General features: G+C 43.5%; 2 protein-coding genes across 3 annotated transcripts in view; both read left to right on the top strand.

Annotated features, from left to right (window-relative positions):
• Positions 1-20,748, top strand: part of SLIT3 (slit guidance ligand 3) — an 878,603-nt gene that overhangs the window by 516,058 nt on the left and 341,797 nt on the right. The window lies entirely within an intron of this gene.
• LOC142301269 (uncharacterized) lies at positions 11,964-19,378 on the top strand. Its single transcript, XM_075342290.1, has 2 exons — positions 11,964-11,995; positions 17,247-19,378. The coding sequence occupies exon 2, from the start codon at positions 17,253-17,255 to the stop codon at positions 18,243-18,245; it is 993 nt and encodes a 330-aa protein (XP_075198405.1). The 5' UTR covers positions 11,964-11,995; positions 17,247-17,252; the 3' UTR covers positions 18,246-19,378.

Below are 20,748 nucleotides of genomic sequence, written 5' to 3'. Positions count from 1 at the left end.
GTCCAGAGCTCTCCAGTTACGCCTTGAAGATTTTGTCGTGTCCAGCTGCCAGCATTGTCTCTGAACGTGTCTTCAGTGCTGCTGGGTGTGTGCTGACAGATAAGCGCACGCGTCTGTCCAGTGACAATGTGGACAGACTGACGTTCATCAAAATGAACAAGTCATGGATCCAGAATGAATTTACTACCCCTGTGTCATCCTGGGGAGAGTAAATGCTTGTGGATTTGGAATGTGCTTGATGCAAATCAAAACATCCTGTTTGCAACTAGGGCACAAGTGCTGCCACTGAATGGGTGAGTGTGTGTGGGGCACAATTTTTGGAAAAAGGGAGGCTCCGCTTGGAGTAACCCTTGCTTACATTGTTTTTAAAAGGAGACAAGATGACCAAGTCATGGTTCAGCAAAGACTTTATCTACCTACCCCGGTGTCATGCTGGGGACGGTTAATTATGGCGTATTTTTGAATGTGCTTGATGCAAATCAAAACATCCTGTTTGCAGCTATGGCACAAGTGCTGCCACTGATGGGGTGTCTGTGTGCCCAATTTTTGGAAAAAAGGTAGACTCCGCTTGGAGTAACCCTTGCTTGCTGTGTTTTTTAAAAATGATACAAGATGAACAGATCTGAAGGCAAGATGAAGGCAACATCATGTCTCCGCCTGCACTTTCCTCACAAACCTGCATTTTTCCAGGGACACCCTACTCAACACCGTCTACACACAGCAGCCAGATCTCTGTCCCTCAGATGTGGTCAAATAAAAGGCCACTTCCTGCGACCCATGACAAAGCTAAGAGGTTGACTCTATCCCTCTGTAAGCTGTTGGCTACCGAAATGCTGCCTTTCCGCATGGTGGACACACAGGTATTTAGAGACCTTATGTCTGTCACTGTGCCCCAGTACCAGATGCCCAGTCGCCACTACTTCTCTAAGAAAGGTGTGCCTGCGCTACACCAGCATGTCGCACACAACATCACCGCTTCCTTGAGAAACTCTGTGTGTGAACAGGTGCATTTCACCACCGATACTTGGACCAGTAAGCATGGATAGGGACGCTACATGTCGCTGACTGGGCACTGGCAAACTATGGTGAGAGATGGAGAAGGGTCTGCTGTACAAGTCTTGCCGTCCCCACGAGTTGTTTCAATCCTTGTTCTGTATGTAGAAGTTAATACACTGCTTCTGCCTCTTCAACCTCGTGTGGGTCCTCCACCTTGGCGCAAACCCTGTGTGGTCAGGCCACCCTTCCTTGCAACTGCGCACAAGGACTACCACACACCTCCTTACTATGCTGGCAGCAGAGCTCAATGCCATCAGGCGGTCAAAGTTTTACTTTGAAATGTATGGGAAATGTGAGTCACACCGCTATTCCAGAGAATAGTAGTCAGGCAGGGTCAAAACATTAATTGAGGAACAGGAACAGAATGGGACGGCCATGACTTAATCAGAAAACAAGCAGAGGTGAAATGCGGATCGGCCAACAAGGTACATAAACAGCAAGCAGGAAAAGTAGTCAGGTAACAAGCACACAAAATCATAAAACTGAACTGGGGGTAAAATTAACCAGAGGTTCATAGCTATGTCTGGCAGTGGTCTGCAGACAGGATGGGCATAAAAAAGGGTGTGGTGTCTTCACATTGGTTGTAGCTGAATGATGGTATTTCATCTGTGAGATACCCACCAGCTACATTCAGCCAGAGATTCTGCATCTGTCAAGGTAATGCAGCCCAGTGGGTGAGCATAACCTGCGTCCACCTGCGCCGCTGGCATCGACTCCTCTCCCATCATCAGCACTATGCATGAAAGGAACACGTTGTCACCTGGCGACTGGAGTACAAATTGCCGGAGCGGACTCCGTTGGTGACTTAACAGCCGTGTGCGGCAATGATGCAAACCTGGCTGCGGGCCATCCTCAGGGCAATGTGACACACGTGCCTTGTATGGCTCACGTGTTGAATCTGATTCTCCAGCAATTTTTAAAACACCATCACGGCCTACATGGCCTTGTGCAGCGTGCACGCTCGCTATGTGCTCACTTCCATCGTGCGCACACAGCAGCTCCACAACTTTCATCACTCCGGAAGTCTTAGGGTCTGGCAGTTAAACGCCGGAAATGCGATGTTCCGACATGCAGGAATTGGAATCTGCACATGTTGCAGCGTGTGTGGCAGCACCGCAGAGCCCTGGTGAAATACGGTATGACATATAGCCTGGGATAACTTGATCAAGAGGTGATGCAGATCACGCTGCTGGAGTGGTGTCAGATCAAGGACCTATGCACCCTGCTACACAGTTCACAAATGTCGACGAAGATGTTTAGCACTGGCAATGTCATTCTCAGCGTGACAATTCTGGTCATCTACATGATGGAGCACACTGTAATTATTATTCGGAGTCAGGTGTTGGGACAAGAGGAAGGGGAGGAAGTACAGGAGGAGTCATATGCGGAAGGGATAACAAGATCTACGAGGTCCAGATGGTCAGCGGCACCTATGCGGCAGTCATGGTGAGGGAGAGGGATTAACAAGGGCGCATAGTATCAGCAAAAAGTGTTGATGAAAGTGCAGGAGCCCATGAAGAAATGGAGGACGAACTGGCGATGGGCATGGAAGACTCAGCAGATGAGTGAGAGCTTGCTCACATTTCGGTTGTGCGAGGTTGTGGGTAGAGGGCAGAGGAAGGATGCACGATTCTCACCTCTCTGCCACCAACACACCAAGGACTTGGTCCTCCTGGATGCACAAGACACATGAGCGCCTTCTTGCTGCACTACCTACATAACCCTCGGATTGTATGAATTTGAAGTAATCCTGAATACTGGGTTGCCACACTGTTAGATCCCCGGTACAAGACAAAATTTGGCGAACTAATTCCTGCCATAGAAATAGACGCACGTATACAGGAGTATCTGCAGAATGTGGTACGCAATCTTAGATCTACTTTTCCACTAAACACCAGTGCTGCACAGAGTGAATCTCAACGCTTTGTCATGGATAGGAGGAAATGGTCTTTTACTTGTCCACATGGGAGGGACCGAGGGATGGCTGCTGTGCTGAGATGGCGTTGAGTACGGTGTCCCTGCACAGTTGCACTTTTGGTCATATCCCAAAATGAGTTGAAAAAGGACAGATGCTGTTGGAAAGGGGAACAGGTGTGTTGGAAAGGGGAAAAAAGTTTTGGTCCGTGGATTTGGTGGTTAAGCAACTGTAACATTTGCTGAAGAAACAACATCTGTTACAGTGGGACTGGCAGATTTGGATAAAGTGGTATATAATCTGTGACCGCTATATAACGAAAATTAATAAGAAAAGAAAGAGAAAGGTATATATCCCCATCAGCAGTCAGTGTCCACCGTGCTCCCAGTTGGAAAAGGAGAGGTTGGCAACTTGAAGGTTTGGTGGAGGATACAGAGCTGTGTGGCTATGAAACTAATAGTAGCCTGAACCAAGTTAGACGCCATTCGGATCTGGAGACTGTGAGCCCTGTTAGCGTCACAGGGTCCACATGCCCACCCAGCCCAGGAACTCCCTGTTAACAACACAGGGGCCATTGAGTACGCTGACCGTGTGCGTAGGGGCCACACCTGTGGACAGCAGGCGCATCAGCAGCAGCAGGCCTGTTAATGCCACTGGGCTGCACAAGCAGGACTGTTAGGACAGGAGCTGGTCTTAACCGTTCTGCGTTACCAACTGTGGTGGTGGCCTGCATCCACCACCCTATCCCTGCCTACCTCTGGCCTAAAGCCGCAATGGGTTCAACACATGGAGGTGTGCTCTTTCGGAGCATAATAGAAGACTGCGCACCTCCTTGTTGGCTCCAGCCCCTTTTATAACCTGGGTCCGCCCCAAACCAGGGTGAACCACAATGCACCTCCTGGAGACAAAAGTAGAGTGACACGTCATCAGTGGCATAACTAGCGTCCTATTTGGAAACGCAACTTCAATTATGACCTCATGGCTGCCATGACCCAAACACCTCACCAGTCATCATCTGACCATCAATAATGCGGTGACAAGTCATAGGTGTGGGCCTCTGCAAGCCATTTGGGAGGACACCTGATGCCCTGTGGTCTATATAGGACCCCCACATCAGGGCCAGGGCCAAAGAGTTCATTACCGGACCTAGTCTCTGATGCAGGAAGTGCCTGAGCATGCTCAGTAGCATGAAATACAGTCTCTGAAAAAAGACTATCAGCTTTAGCATGGTGTCTAGGCACAAAACAGGACTTAGACCCGGCACGGAATGCAAGCACCTGTGCAAAGAGGCTTTTCACACTTAGTGTGGGAGCATGCGCTGTATCCCGAAAAGAAGACTTAGCGTCAGGAATAACACAGTCAGGCTGAGCATACTCACTACGCGAAACACTGTAATTATGCTGCAGCTGGGGTACATCGGCACACGCATGCGCACTAGCTGACTCTCCACACTTAGACGTGGAGGGGAAATTTGTCTTGGAGATGCTGTCTATGAACAGAAGGAAAAGCTAAAGGAAGCCTGACTTTCTATCCCTCCGAATTATGAAATGCAGCAATGAATTCCATGAGTTTGCTATAACATTAGCGTATCAAAATGTGCATGAGGGTGTGATGTAGAGGTGCTAGAAATAGCTTGTCACCAGTGGGGCACTAATGGAATACAACAGCCAGTTCTATGATGCCACTAAATGGCAGTATTTTGTGCTATCATTATAGCTTATTAAAAACAGAGCAGGAGGGTGTCATGCAGAGGTGCTGCACATAGATTTGCAGTAGTGTGAATAGACAAAAGTACAATAGCCACGTTTAGGATACAACTAGGTACAGTGAGTGTTTGCTAGTATAATGGCTGAGTTTAAAAAAGTTTGAGTGTGCAATGCAGGCAGATGTCCTGCAAATAACGTTCCAATACTGTGAATTGACAAAAGTACAATAGCCACGTTTAGGATGCCACTAGGTACACTGAGTGTTTGCTAGTATAATGGCTGAGTTTAAAAAAGTTTGAGTGTGCAATGCAGGCAGACGTGCTGCAAATAACGTTCCAATACTGTGAATAGACAAAAGTACAATAGCCACGTTTAGGATGCCACTAGGTACACTGACTGTTTGCTAGTATAATGGCTTAGTTATAATGAGTTGGAGTGTGCAGAGGACAAGAGGGTACAGTGGCAGGATTGTGGTGCTCTGGGTAGAGGAATGGAAGCCTGCCTTTCTATTCCCTCCTAATGGTGAAATGCAGGGAGGAAATCCCTGACCTTGGCTACACAGACGCTGTTGCTGTTTGCAGGACCTGTCACCTATGGCTCTGACCCTGCCGGTTTGAGCCCTTAAAAGGACTGCTATAAAGTGCTCTCCCTAAGCTGTCTAACGCTGTGTATGCAGCGCATACAGCTGTATCGGCGATAGGACTCAGGAGGACGGAGCTGCGACAGTGATGTCTGACACCAAAGACGCAGAAGGCAGATAATGACGTCCTGGAAGAAAATGTCCGGTTTTATAATGCAGGGACATGTGACATGGACATCCTATCACACATGCCGTTGCTTCTCTGGCTCAAAGTCCACTTAGCTGTGTGTGTGTCTGGGATTGGCTGACATGCTGGCCCGCCCCACAAGACGCGCGCGCTTAGGGAAGGAAGACAAGAAAAAAAAAAAAAAAAATGGCGATCGCTATTATACAAACAGCAGTCATCTGAAGGCGCTGTTCACGCACACTATACACTGAAATGTGATAATAGTGTGATTCACAGAGTGACTTACACTATTACAGCAGAAACCAAGCTATGATTTAGCTTGTTTTTTGCTGCTAGAACCGTTCTCGAACGTTTCTAGAACTATCGAGCTTTTGCAAAAAGCTCGCGTTCTAGTTCGATCTAGAACATGCCCCAAAATCACTCGAGCCTAGAACTGGAGAACCACGAACCACGAACCGCGCTCAACTCTACTCTTCAGCATCCGTAGAAAGAAGCATTCAGGTCGTTTCAACCAATTTAGCTCTATGAACAAAGGTCAATACCTTAGTGGTATTGTTTCCTGCCTCCCTGCCCTCCCAGTCATAAAACCCGCCTGGTCTGGATGAATGATGTCCTCAAAAAAAAGGAGCTAATCTTGCTGCAAGTATCTTGGTTGAGTCTAAAGTCTACATTAAGCAGGGAGACAGGACAGTAAGTAGAACATTGCGAAGGATCTTTCCCCTCTTTATGTATGACCATGATGGTAGCAATTAACGCATCTTCAGGGAATGGCCCAGTAGGAAAAAATTGTATTGTCATGCTAGTGTGATGCCCCCTCACCTGCAGGTCACCTCAAGGTCTTCACGTGCTGGGAATCTTCCGGCAACAGGTATGTCAGGTTAACTGTAATAGGAATCGTGACGCCACTCTCGGTTTTGCGGTCAGGGGGTGACCGCCACTGCAGTTTAACGAGCGTCTGGGGCTGATGGTATGTGCAGTTAGATGATGTGGCCTCCCGAGAGTGAGGCTGGCCCCAGGGGTTCAAGTGTAAGTGCGTAGTACCACAGGTCGCAGAAGAACTCACACACAGTCCAGAAATGTCTTTCAGGGTTTTTACTCACTTTTTGCTGGTTGGTGAGATACCCGGGCGATGCTGAGATTATACCAGTTGGAACCAGGAATTCCTGCAGGCCGTTCTGAGGTTAGCCATTAACTCGCCTTCCTTGCACTTCTTTTGTTTCGGATAACCCCTCACTTGCAGTATTGTGGGATTCATCCAGGGAAAGTTGCTACTGCCTCTCCTTCCCTTTCTGGCCCATTTGCCGAGCAGCGTGGACCTGGTGAGATGGCTTCTGGCCCTATCTCCTTATGGGTCCCCCTGTTGCTGCTGTAGCTCGAGCTCTGTAACTTTGATGAGGAACCTCTAGTCCCCTCACCGGCAGGTTTAGCAGATCAGTAGATCGATATCTGGCTCTAGGGACCTGTTCCCTGTGCGTGCGTAGTTACCAGCAATCCCCGTACTCGACTGCCTCTCTTCAAGTGTCTTTCAGGCTGACTTTCTGGACACTGTACTCCCCCGCTAACAGCTACCACACAAGCAGGGTATGGCTAGCGTGGCTGTACATCTGCTTCCTTCAGCAACTTCTGTACACTCTGCCCCAGACTGGCTTGCTCCTCCTCCTTTCTGTCTGCCACTGCATCTAGCTCCCAGCCTCTCCACTGCACCCCTTGCTGAGAATTGAAAGTTAACCTCTTCAGGGCTACCCAAGGGTCCCCCCTAAAGGTGTGGGAGACCTGGTTGCTATGTGTCTGTATGTACACACCTCATCCTGGCCTTTTGGAATTACTTGGAAGCACTGTCCCAGCATGGGTGCAGTACTCTGTGGTGCCTGACCAGGTCAGGGGCGCCACACTAGCTACAAGGAAGTACCAAGCCAACGGTGAAAGGGAAGAGAAACCCGGTGTCTAGTGAAGGGGGAATGGTGACCCCTGACCAAACCTACTACTGGCCCTTGGCTTCCTTCACCACCATAGATAAGTTCCGCACCTATGCGCCGAGCCGGATACCTGACCCTAGTTGACCCTGAAATAGGACCTAGGTAGGGAACGGATGGGATGATCACTAAGTCAACCCCACTAAGGTCTAAAGAGCACACAGTGAATACAAATAGGGGGAGTGAACAAATAACATCTCCACATGACTCAGGGAGAGGAACTGCAACAACAAAGTTTCTCCAGATGATTCCAAGCCGACAGTTTGCACTGAATCCTTGTTAAAGGGATTAGACCTATCACCAGCACAGACTAGAAATAAATGAGGGATTTTAAGGAAAGACAGGGAAGTGCTGTTGAAAACAACTATCAGGGTGAGGAACTCCGCAGGGTCCTAAAGGGAACAGGATAAACCCCAAGCAGAGGAGATACATAAGATACCATATATACCAAGTAGGAATAATAGAAGTTCAGGGAGCAGTTTGCGCAATGAAATACTGTGACCTTCTATACCCGTTCAGACAGTACAGTCATAAAGTCCCCTAAAAAAAAACATAAAAAAAACCTTAAAAGTTCAAATCACCCACCCACCTTTTGCCCCATTGAAAATAAAACAAAAAAAACTCCAGAATTACGTTTTTTTTTGGTCTCTGCGTTATTGCATAAAAATTCAATAACAGGCGATCAAAACATTGTATCTACCCAAAAATGGTGTAATTAAAATTGTCAGACTCAAAAAATAAATCGTTCACTGAGTCCCAGATACTGAAAAATGAGAACGCTACGGGACTCGAAAAATGGCAACAAAAGCGCAATTCTTTTTTTTTCATAAACTTCTGATTTTTTTCTTACCACTTAGATAAAAGTAAAACTTTACATGTTTAGTATCAATGAACTCGTACCGAGCTGGAAAATCTTATTCCCAGGTCAGTTTTACCGTATAGTGAACATGGGAAATAAAAAATAATAAAAAATGAAATTGTATTGCACTTTTTTTGCAATTTCACTGCACTTGGAATTTTTTCCCTTTTTCTAGTACAATATGGGGCAGAATTAATAGTTTCATTCAATAGTGCAACTCATGCCACAAAAAAACAAGCCCTCGTATGGCTGTATTGACGGAAAAATAAAAAGTTATGGCTCTTGGAAAAAAGGGAAGAAGAAGCGAAAAATCTCTGGGGCATGAAGGGGTTAATGATTTTCAACTTGAATCTTTTATTGATATCCAAATGTGTCATTTAAATTTACCCTTAATTTTTTTGAGAAGTGTATTTTTCTTATTTCACTACTTTTGCAAACAGGAATAAACATTATTTTATATTTTTTATTACTGCATTCAGATATGCAAATGAAATAACATTTTAATTTTTTAATACAGTAGTTAGATGCAGAGGAAAAAAAAGTATTTTTGTGTATTTTTTATTACATTTTTGTATACTTCCAGGTACTTTATAAGCCCTGAAATTTACATACTACCCATGTTGTACAATATTCTGCAGTCCTCCATACAATGACACCATGATGTATACATACAGAGACTAAGAGGCCACAAGGGCTCAGCTAAGTGTTGCCCTCCAGTGAGAATGAAGGTGCTCATAGACTTTTCATTAAGACTATCTTCAATCTCCAAAATAAAGCTGTGCTGATTTGAACATTTCTGGCTTTTTGTTTCAACGCACCAATTCAGTGGGTTTTTTTTCAGTGCTGGAGTAGTGCTTTAAATATAAGTCCCATGTCCCCATGTGATATGCTCACCTTTACCTTTTACAGACACAGCTCCAATCCCGCAGTGCCATTTTGTGACTGTGACTTCTGACTGCCTGGAAAGTCAGAGGTGACATCATAAGCTCCCAATACAAGTCTATGAGAGCCATAATGAGGCTCTCATAGAGTTACATTACATTGTGACCTCCACTCCAGCAAGCACTCAAGATCACAAATCACAGGAGACACCAGAGCTGCTGCAATAGAAGATGAAAATAGCAGCAGCTGAGTATAAAAACTGGGTCAGGGGACTTAGATTTAAAGCACTACTCCAGCACTGAAAAAAAATCCACTGGAGTGTTGCTCTAAATATAAGTCCCTTGTCCCCATGTGATATACTCACCTTCACCTTTACAGACGTCGCTCCAATTCCGCAGTGTCATTTTGTGACTGTGACTTCTGACTGGCTGGAAAGTCAGAGGTGACATCATAAGCTCCCAATACAAGTCTATAAGAGCCATAATGAGGCTCTCATAGAGTTACATTAAATTGTGACCTCCGCTCCAGCAAGCACTGGAGATCACAAATCACAGGAGACCGACCGGAACTGCTGCAATAGAAGATGATGATAGCAATAGCTAAGTATAAAAACTGGGTCAGGGGACTTATATTTAAAGCAACACTCCAGTGGTTTTTTTTTCAGTGTTGGAGTAGGGCTTTAAATCTAAGTCCCTTGTCCCCATGTGATATACTCACCTTTCCAGTGGCTTTACCTTTTACTGATGTAGCTCTGATTCCGCTGCACCATTTTATGATTGTGACTTCTGATCAGCCAGAAAGTCAGAGGTACCGTCACAAGCTCCCAATACAAATTTCTGAAAAGCCAGGTCAAGACCAGAATGAGGCTCTCATAGAGTTACATTGAATTGTGACCTCCGCTTGAGCAAGCACTGGAGATCACAAATCACAGGAGACACCAGAGCTGCTGCAATAGAAGATGAAAATAGCAAAAGCTGAGTATAAAAACTGATCAGGGGACTTATATTTAAAGCATCATTCAAGTGGGGTTTTTTTTCAGTGGTGGAGTTGTGCTTTAAATCTAAGTCCCTTGTCCCCATGTGATGTTCTCACCTTCCGGTATCGTTACCTTTTACTGATACCACTCTGATTCCACAATGCCATTTTGTGACTGTGACTTCTGACTGGCCGGAAAGTCATAGGTTATGTCACAAGCTTCCAATACAACTCTATGACAGTAAAGGCGGCTTTACATGCAACGACATCGCTAGCGATGTTGCTCGTGAAAGCACCCGCCCCTGTCGTTTGTGCGTCACGGGCAAATCGCTGCCCGTGGCGCACAATATCGCTAGAAGCCGTCACACGTACTTACCTTCTTAGCGACATCGCTGTGACGCCGCACGAACCGCCCCCTTAGAAAAGAGGCTGTTTGCCGGCAAGTGAACAGCCTCTTTTCTAAGAGGGTGGTTCATGCGTCACACGGCAGGCGTCCAATACAAGCGGAGGGGCGGAGAGCAGCCGCATGGAAGTCATGCCCACCTTGTTGCAGGAGGACGCAGGTACGGTGTTGTTCGTCATTCTTGGGGTGTCACACGTAGCGATGTGTGCTGCCTCAGGAACGATGAACAACTTGCGTCCTGAAACAGCAACGACATTTTGAAAATAAACAACGTGTCACCGATCAGCGATTAGGTGAGTATTTCTGATCGTTAGCAGTCGCTTGTACGTGTCTGTAAAATAGTGAGTTTATGGAGATTGATTCATAGACTGGATTACATATATTCATAAATATATGTATATTATCGCCCATCCCTTTAAGGATGCCTGTGTGTTGGAAAATGCTAAACCAAGAGTTTGAGATGGTAAGAACCAAGCTCATCTGTTAGTCGTCCATCAAAGCCATCTGACATTGTTTGTCAAAGTTGTCAAAGTAGTGCTATATATTGTTTAGAATGTTGGGCTATGAGCTGAAATAGCTATGAGAAACGTTTTACTGTAAGTTACTGTTACACTGAGGTCAAAGCTCAGCGAGCCTCAAAGGGTTTCTATATATATATATATAGATTGAAGTAAGTCTTGTTACAGGTCTCTAGTGCGCAAGTACACTTATTTCGCGGGTAAAATGTACCACGTGACATGATGTAATGCTAAACCTAAATTAAGGATAGTTAGTTTTTGTGTTACCATGTAAAGAGATAAGGACAATCCAGAGGAGGGGTTTTGGGTTATAAAAGAAGCCCACACTTCAAAGGTAGTGGAGGAGGGAGGAGAAAGACGGACTCACCAACCCGACCAGACGATCTACAGACAGAGAGACGGCTTACTACATCACAGCTATGTAAGGCATATGAACTGTTATTTTTTCTATCTGTCTCCATCTATTAACTCAAGCCAAGACAGTTATTTTTCTCTAATGACTGTAACCCTCCAATTCTTATCTGAATAAATTCATAATATGTTTTTGACCTATCTTCGCTCCAATCATTATATACTGGCTATGCAGTTGTCGCCGTAAACCCATTATTTAACATTTGGCGAGCACCAGCCTGAATGATTGTGAAACACAGCTGTTTTCTGTGCAAGGTGATTTTTTTCACGCTGCCTATTATTGCAGAAGGACTCTTTTTTTTTCTCTCACGTCATTCCCTGCCTTTGTCCGAGAAGGGGGGTCTGTGGGGGTCAGTGAGTAAAACTTTCTGTCCAAGCTGCAGGCGAACGACGATACACTGTGTCCACATCAGAACCTAAGACAGGGTTAACGTGACAAAGCTGCACGGAGGTCGTATGTGCCAAAGCCATTCCAGGACCATCCATCCAACAGACGGTTGAAGCCATTCAAGGACAAGCATCACATACTGGTGAGAAATGGATTTTATTCATGATTATTTTAGTAACTGTCATGTAGAGTATTCTTTTGATCATACACATAGTGACGCACAGTTATGGTCAAATCTGTACCGGCAATGTGAACTTGAGAATCTTAAGCTAGATAAAAAGTTTTTTACTGTAAATCGGTTACAGAAAAAGATACAGAATGTATTGGGTATGGTATACACTTACAATTCCATGGTGGGTGGGGCACAGCCATATGCACGCACTATCTGTATGGTGACTGACACACCCATAACAACAGGCACGCCCAATACAACAGACACACACGTCACAGATTCAGAGACAACAGATTGTCCAAATTGTTCGATATTAGCAGAACATATCGAACATCTGGAGGATCAGTTGGAAACAAGAGCAGATTTAATATCAAAACTACGGAAAGATATTAAATATGTATCTGTTAATACGAGACAGAACAAGACAGATGCTTCCGCATCACCTGGTTCTGGTTCAGACATCCCGGACAGGCTGGATACGGCCGAGGACGAGAGTCTGAATGAGGGGGAACTTCGGAAAAAGAAGTTACATGATAAGGCCGCCCGTCTTAACATTAAAATCCATGACCAATTGATGAAAATCATTAAGGACATACCGAAATATGATGATAAAATGGACGCCTTCCATAATGCGGACATTTTTGAGTCACATTCCGATAAATATAATCTAACAAATGAACAGAGAAACAAGATTTACAGGGTATGGCTTCCCTCCCACATGGCAAAAAGGTTACAAGCAACACCTAGGACTGACGAACACAATGACCTGATCCATGACACAAAGGAAGATAGGCTGAGACAGTTAATTCTCTTTACCACAGGAGAGACTACCCCAACAGTCGAATTGTTAGAAAACCTTAAGACACACATACAGGAGGATCCATTTGTCTTTGTCGTTAAATTTGAACAGGCCTACAAAATGATAATGGAAATCGGATCTGATCAAGAACCGCCTTCCATGATCAAGGCCTTTGTTAAAAAGTTTAAATATTTGGACCCTGCTTCATTCGAAATAGCTTCTAGAATGGAAAGTCTACAAGAGGTCACGTCATTTATTGATAGAATACGTAGACGAATGAAGCAAAATCAGGTAAAATCAAAAATAGCCATGATAGAAGGGAACACTGACACATTAGTATCCCAGGAAAAACAGATCAAAAACAACAAAAGACCGGTGTTGAATTCTAAAAACAAGAATTCAGGGGGGGGTAACAGGAAAAGCACAATTCATTGCTTTTTTTGCGGCCAACCCGGACACCTGAAGTGGGAATGCAAGAAATTCCTGAGGGCGGGAGTTGAGGAAAGGCTGGGTAAGGAGAATGGACTGATGCCAAACACATCCAGTGCACCTCCCCCATCTTCAGCACCTCCACCTTCATACACGCCCACTCGTACTGACAACAGAAATAACCAATCACCATACACGCCCACTCATACTGACAACAGAAATAACCAATCACCATATGCACCTCTGACCAGACAGATAAGGGAAATGTCCATACAGGGATTGGATGGAAGGGGCAAGACACCTGCTGCTCTTCTCCCTTCTCCATCCTCCTGACTAGCAAAGCCGGTCCCCAGGCTCCATCCACTGGAATTCGTCACTCGAGTTTCAATGGATAGCTGTGGTCGACCATTTTTAAAGGTAAATCTTGAAGGTCAGGAAGTAACATTTCTCCTTGATACAGGTGCGCAATTGAGTGTCACAAATGTTGATTTACATTTAAAGCCAGATTCCCCTGTATGCACAATTGTTGGTTTCAGTGGTAAAAATGGAACAAAGGTGACTTTAGCGCAGGATGTTTCTTTGGAAATACCTGGTTTTTTGAAAACGAAAATGGATATTTGGTGTTGTCAGGATACTGAGAATATAATTGGCACTGATTTTATGGAAAAGCATGGCTGGATTATTGATTTGGGTAACAAAACAGTATGGAAAGATTCTAACGGTTGTAAGGCGGTAGTTATTGATCCAAATGAATATAGTCATGTCGGGACCATTTGTTTGACCGATGTAGTGTCAGCAGATCATTTGTGGCCTGAAACTGGTGGTGATGAAGTATTGACTGAGTTAGTACAGCGGTTTCCTTCTTTATGGGCTCAGTACAGGAATGAGGTTGGAACAATGAAGGATGTAATTGTCAAAATTGAAGGTCGAGACCCACCTCCTCAGCGTCAGTATAAGTTGCCTCCGGAGTCAGTTGCTCCGATGTCGAAGATTATACAGGAATTGTTGGCTCAAGGTGTCATACGAAAGGCAAATTCGGTTTGTAACAATCCATTGTGGTGTGTTCTGAAAAGCGATGGTAGCTATAGGATGTTGTTGGACTTGAGGATGTTCAATAAGTGTACTCCCAATGTAGCACCGATTGTAGCTGATACACATGACATGATGTCGAGATTGGATGCTAAGGCAAGGTATTTCTCAGTATTGGATATCAGTAATGGTTTTTTCAGTATACCGATTGAGCAAAGTTGCCAATATCGATTTGCATTCAACCACCTCGATCAGCAATATGTATGCTGTAGGCTTCCTCAGGGGGCTAGTATGTCGCCAAGCATTTTTCATCAGGCGCTGGCGAACGTTTTGTCGAAATTTTCTCGTCCGGAATGTTTATTGCAATATGTGGACGATATCTTGTTGAGTACGGAGGATGAGAATTTGCATATTTCTCTACTGGCAGAATTGTTTGAGCTGCTGCATGATGCAGGTTTAAAACTGAATACCAAAAAGGTCAAGCTGATGCAGACTGAGGTCAGGTTTTTAGGAGTTCTGCTAAGTCCAGGTACACAGCGACCCCTACAGGACAGAATAGAGGCAATTGCATCTCTTCCAATTCCAACATCACACAAGGCACTAAGACATTTTTTAGGGCTTGTAAATTACTCAAGGGATTTCATTGAAAATTTTGCTGACAAAGCCAGACCTTTGTATGATCTTTTAAAAGGTGACAATGATGATTATTTTGGTCCCTGGAGTGTCGAACAGGAAAAAGCCTTCACACAATTGAAACATGATCTACAACACGCACCTGCGTTAAGTATGGTGGAAAAGAACGCACCTTTTGCGCTTCAAGCACACACTTCAGAGACAAGTATCTCTGTGGTTTTGCTGCAGCTGCAAGGGGGGGAATGGAGAATCTTGGGGTACTTCTCTAAGCTTCTCTCACCTGTTGAGAGGGGGTTTGAGGTGTGCGCAAGACACCTGGTGGGAGTGTATTTTGCAATAAAAATCACTCAACACATCATCGGGTTCCAAAAGGTTATTCTCCAAACGCCACATTCCACACTGAAACTTCTCTTTGAGAAAAACATCCCAGGTGTGTCAAATCAGAGATTTGCCCATTGGTTGCTCTCATTGTCTCCAAATCAAATTGAGGTAGATTATAAGGCCAAGTATGTTCTTCCTCAATTGATGCAGTATGAAGGACAAACCCATGATTGCATAGAAACGTTCCATGAACCAAGTCCATCTCTCTTCAGACGACAGTCGGAAGACGCAGATGAACCTGTGTTTGTAGACGGTTCTAGATTTTTTCTGGAAGGACACTATCACACAGGATATGGAATTTTCTATTCCAAGCGAGGACAAGTGGTAAAACACAAGTTACCGAGTCATTTCTCAGCTCAAAGGGCAGAGATAGAAGCAGTGAGAATGGTCCTACAGCTGAATGAAGCTGATGATCAAACTCCAATGGTAATCTACAGTGATAGCTCCTATGTTGTCAGATCCCTAACCGATTACCTGCCTGTTTGGGAAAGGAGAGGCTATGTGGACTCGTCCAACAAAGCCTTGCTGCACCGCGAAACTCTAGAATCAATTTTTGAGATGGCATCTAGGGCCCCAAATAGATTTGCTATAGTGAAAGTCGCTGCACATCAAAGATCTGATGATGAGTTATCTGTAGGAAATGCAACCGCAGATGCTCTAGCCAAAGAAGCTGCCCTGACAGGAGAGGAAGTGTTTGACTCTGAACCTTCTGAGAATTCAGCGGTTCAGAGAGCAGACACGTACATACCTTCATTTGCAGAAGAACAGAGAAAAGATCCTTCTCTTGTTATTTTTCTGGATGATCCAAAACCTCCTTTCATCTGTGAAAATGGGGTTTTGTGTCACAATTCAAATGAAGAATTGCGTCCAGTTGTACCAAAACATCTACAGGTAGAATTCACTCGATACAACCATGAGAGTTTAGGTCACTTGGGACAACAGAAATTGTTAGTCATTCTCAAGGAGAAATTTTATTGGGAAAAAATGGACGAAACAGTTCAAAGTGTTGTACTATCATGTCTCATTTGTGCCCAAATAAATCCAAGACCTAAAGGACAGAAGCCACCACTTCTACGGATCGCACCTGCAGATGGTCCATGGTCTACACTGCAGATAGACTATATTGGTCCTTTACCCTCAGGTAAACATGGTCTCAGGTATGCATTGATTGTGGTAGATGTGTTCTCAAAATGGGTAGAAATATTACCTGTTAGGAAAGATGATGCTTTGTCCACAGCAAGGGAATTGGTACAACATGTCTTTTGTACTTGGGGGATCCCAAGGATGATTACCTCCGATCGAGGTAGCCACTTCACAGGTAAAATCATGCAAACTGCTTGTGCTATTCTAGGGGCGCGACAGCAATTTCATGTCCCCTATCATCCACAATCTGCGGGAATTGTGGAAAGAATGAATAGGACAATCAAGTCCAGAATTGCAAAGATGCTTTTGGACAAAGGTAACACTTGGGTTGACAAGGTTCCTTTCATACTGATGAGTATAAGAGGTTCAATCTCTTCTACAACTCAATTCACTCCGTTTGAGTTGATGACGGGAAGAAAAATGCCATTGTGGTTTCCACATGAGCCATTTTTATCCACTCCACAAAAAGATGCTATCTCAAGGTCCCAATGGTTGAGATCGCTGCAGGAGAACCTGAAAGCGATTCTGCCATATGCGGCATCAAGAATGCAGAAAATGGAGCCACCCTATGAGTCCAAATTCAAGAAAGGTGCTCTAGTGATGATCAAAACCTTTCGCAAGAGTGGACCATGGGAGTGTAATTGGGAAGGTCCTTTTGAAGTCCTTGAGACTATGGGACAAGTCATGATTCTTGTGCACCGAGTGTCAAATGTGGTAAAAAAGACCCGGAAAACACAAAAAGTGTGGGTTCACGTTGACCAGTGCAAAATATTTGTGACAAAATAATGATACTGCATTTCTTTCCAGGAAGAAATGGATTCCTATACGAACTGGAATAAAGAACTTAAAGACTGTGAAGGAAAGATGACATCAAGCCTTCTGGAGAAAGAACATCTTCCCAAGCTCAAGACAAGCTTCTACGTGATGGGATCTACGTTCCTGCTGCTTTGCTTTATTTTCGTCATTGTTTACATGTTACATCAAGGAACAATCGCCAATGATGTGAGTGAACAGACTAGAGAGATTCAACATTCTCGAAGACCAAGAGGATCAGATACACGGAACTTACTGACAGAGAACATCACGGACAATTCTGTGGAGATAACAGGAAATATCTGCATGGGATATGGAACAAAATGTTGCATTGAATTACATTTCATACACGACACAGACATAATATTACATGCTATTGCAGGACCTAAAACTAGATTCACACAATTACAAGGAGAATATGTACACAATAATAAAACTGGTACATGGGAATGTTCTCCTACAGATGTACTATACTGGAACATAGAGATCAGAGGTGATGAACCTGCTGTATGGTCCGGTGATATTACAAATGACATGATTGCAAAGGGAAAGTTTGGAAGATCCAAAACAGAAATTTTGTTAAAAACTCAGGTTTTTGGGAAAATTCTGGATCCTTCTTTACTCTCCATCACAGAAGGAGATAAAGATTGGGTTAAAACATGGAATTTCCAGATAACACGGGAACCTGTGCAAGTTCAGGTATCTGTAGTGTTTACCGTTACTAACACTATAGTTCCGGAAATAAGGGTTTCACCACAGACAGTACATAATAAAGTAAATACATTGCCCATAATGTTAAAATGTGACACAAGGTTGAAATTGCCTTCTGAGTCTTTGTTGACATGGACCAAAAATTCATCGTTTTTGGGAAGTTTTTTAAACAGTCCAACTAATGTCATTCACAGAGGTCAGATTGGTAATATCAGGTGGATGGATGATACGTTCATTTTTTCCATAGAGAATCCATCTTCCAGGGACTCTGGAATTTACTAGTGTTGCGTTGAAACAAAGACACATTACAGACATTGTAAAGACGTTAGTGTGAATATTTGGTCAGCAGCAGATAGTGCATGCACAGACACGAGGTTCATGCCGTCTTCTCCTTTCCAAATTAATCAATTTCAGTCCAAGTCCTTATTAAGGGATGGAGAATTTATGACAATGGTGTGGACTTTCAATATGTCTCATTGGAAGATCTCTACCAGGTTTCCTCAGTGTCAATCACATCTCATAAACATGGAGATGGGGATAGAACAGTGGTTTGGGAAAAGAACAGCTCAGACTAGGAGTAAGAGAGGAGTGTTAGAAGGAATTCTGGGAGGAATTGGGACAGTGGGAAGTCTGACTAATGCCATGAATATACAGACACTTAAGTCAGATTTGGATAATATTGGTTTTATTGGAGGAAAAGGTGTAAAGGTTCAGAAGAGTCTGAATCAACTTCTTGAAAAGATGGTAATGAATACAGCTGCTGTACTAGGCTCTTCCGTGTCACATCTACAGGATGCTACATTAGCTCTCGTGGAAAGCACACACGAAACACAAGTGGCTAAAGCGTGCCTGGAGATACAGGTAGAGTACTCTTCTAATTTGAAGCTGATTGCACAAGCTTTACAGAGTGGAATTACTCCACTGGGAATACTGCGAAATTTACCTGTAGAGTATGATTTTGCATTGAATCATACGGATTTGTGGGTAAATAAGTGGTTAGGATGTGAACGAAACATTTGTGTTGGCACATCGCTAATCCCGGTGATTGGAAGAGAAGGAACTATTGCTCCTGTTACAGTTTTGGGTATACCTGTGAGCAACACACAACAAGTGTTCTATCAACTGCAGTACACAGATTTTGCATTTGATGGAGTGAACACTGAACAAGTAGACATTTCTTCATGTTTGCATTTTGTTTCTAAGGTGATGTGTTTACCTGGACAGGATAAGGTGATTTATCATTCATGTTTTCATAATCATTCTTCTTGTCATGCGAGAATAGAGACTGTACAGACACTACATGATCTGGTGACTCCAGTAAGTCCAACTAAGATATGTTTTCAGGTCATGTCTGAGACAGAGAAGGTTTCTGTTTTCTATCCTGCTTGTGTACATAAGGAAAACCTACCTATGGGTTTGTATTGTATAGAAGGAGATGTGAAGTCTCTTTCAAAGAAGGAAGGAAGTTTTAATATCACTTCTATAGGAAAGAGAAATTTAACGGCATTTCCGATACAATTCAATTTATCACAGATAAATGATTTTCCTTGGGATATGTGGACAAGTGAAATAAAGAAAGACAAGGGTTTGTTAGATTTATTAACGAAACAGTTAAAGGAAGCAGAAATTATATTCAGGCATGAACAAGGTGAATTAAGTGATATTGAACACGAATGGAATGGAATGTCAGGTAGAACTTGGTGGAAGAGTTTTAGTACATCTGTACATTCCTGGTCTCAGTCATCTTTTCAGTCAGCGGTTGGTAATGTTTTATTTAATCCCATCATAATCATATTTTTATTAGTTTTGATGTGTATTATATATCAAGTTTTTGTGATGTGTAGAATTCAGAAGATATATAGGAACATAAAAATAGAAATGAAAAAGGAAGATAACATTCTTAGAGGAATGTTAAATCGCAAGATGACTTTTTGACAGAAAGTTGCAGATTGGTTTATCAAGTCAAATATTGGTCTAGAATTTCCAACAAGAATGTATGTGATACGAATGATGACACGATTGAGTTAGGGTTTCCCGGGGTTCATCAAACGTCCATATAAGGGGGGACTGTAAAATAGTGAGTTTATGGAGATTGATTCATAGACTGGATTACATATATTCATAAATATATGTATATTATCGCCCATCCCTTTAAGGATGCCTGTGTGTTGGAAAATGCTAAACCAAGAGTTTGAGATGGTAAGAACCAAGCTCATCTGTTAGTCGTCCATCAAAGCCATCTGACATTGTTTGTCAAAGTTGTCAAAGTAGTGCTATATATTGTTTAGAATGTTGGGCTATGAGCTGAAATAGCTATGAGAAACGTTTTACTGTAAGTTACTGTTACACTGAGGTCAAAGCTCAGCGAGCCTCAAAGGGTTTCTATATATATATATATAGATTGAAGTAAGTCTTGTTACAGGTCTCTAGTGCGCAAGTACACTTATTTCGCGGGTAAAATGTACCACGTGACATGATGTAATGCTAAACCTAAATTAAGGATAGTTAGTTTTTGTGTTACCATGTAAAGAGATAAGGACAATCCAGAGGAGGGGTTTTGGGTTATAAAAGAAGCCCACACTTCAAAGGTAGTGGAGAAGGAGGGAGGAGAAAGACGGACTCACCAACCCGACCAGACGATCTACAGACAGAGAGACGGCTTACTACATCACAGCTATGTAAGGCATATGAACTGTTATTTTTTCTATCTGTCTCCATCTATTAACTCAAGCCAAGACAGTTATTTTTCTCTAATGACTGTAACCCTCCAATTCTTATCTGAATA

The sequence above is a fragment of the Anomaloglossus baeobatrachus genome, chromosome 4, assembly GCF_048569485.1.
Source record: "Anomaloglossus baeobatrachus isolate aAnoBae1 chromosome 4, aAnoBae1.hap1, whole genome shotgun sequence".
Taxonomy (NCBI): domain Eukaryota; kingdom Metazoa; phylum Chordata; class Amphibia; order Anura; family Aromobatidae; genus Anomaloglossus; species Anomaloglossus baeobatrachus.
The sequence above is the reverse complement of the archived record's forward strand: the minus strand, read 5'-3'. Positions and strand labels throughout refer to the sequence as shown.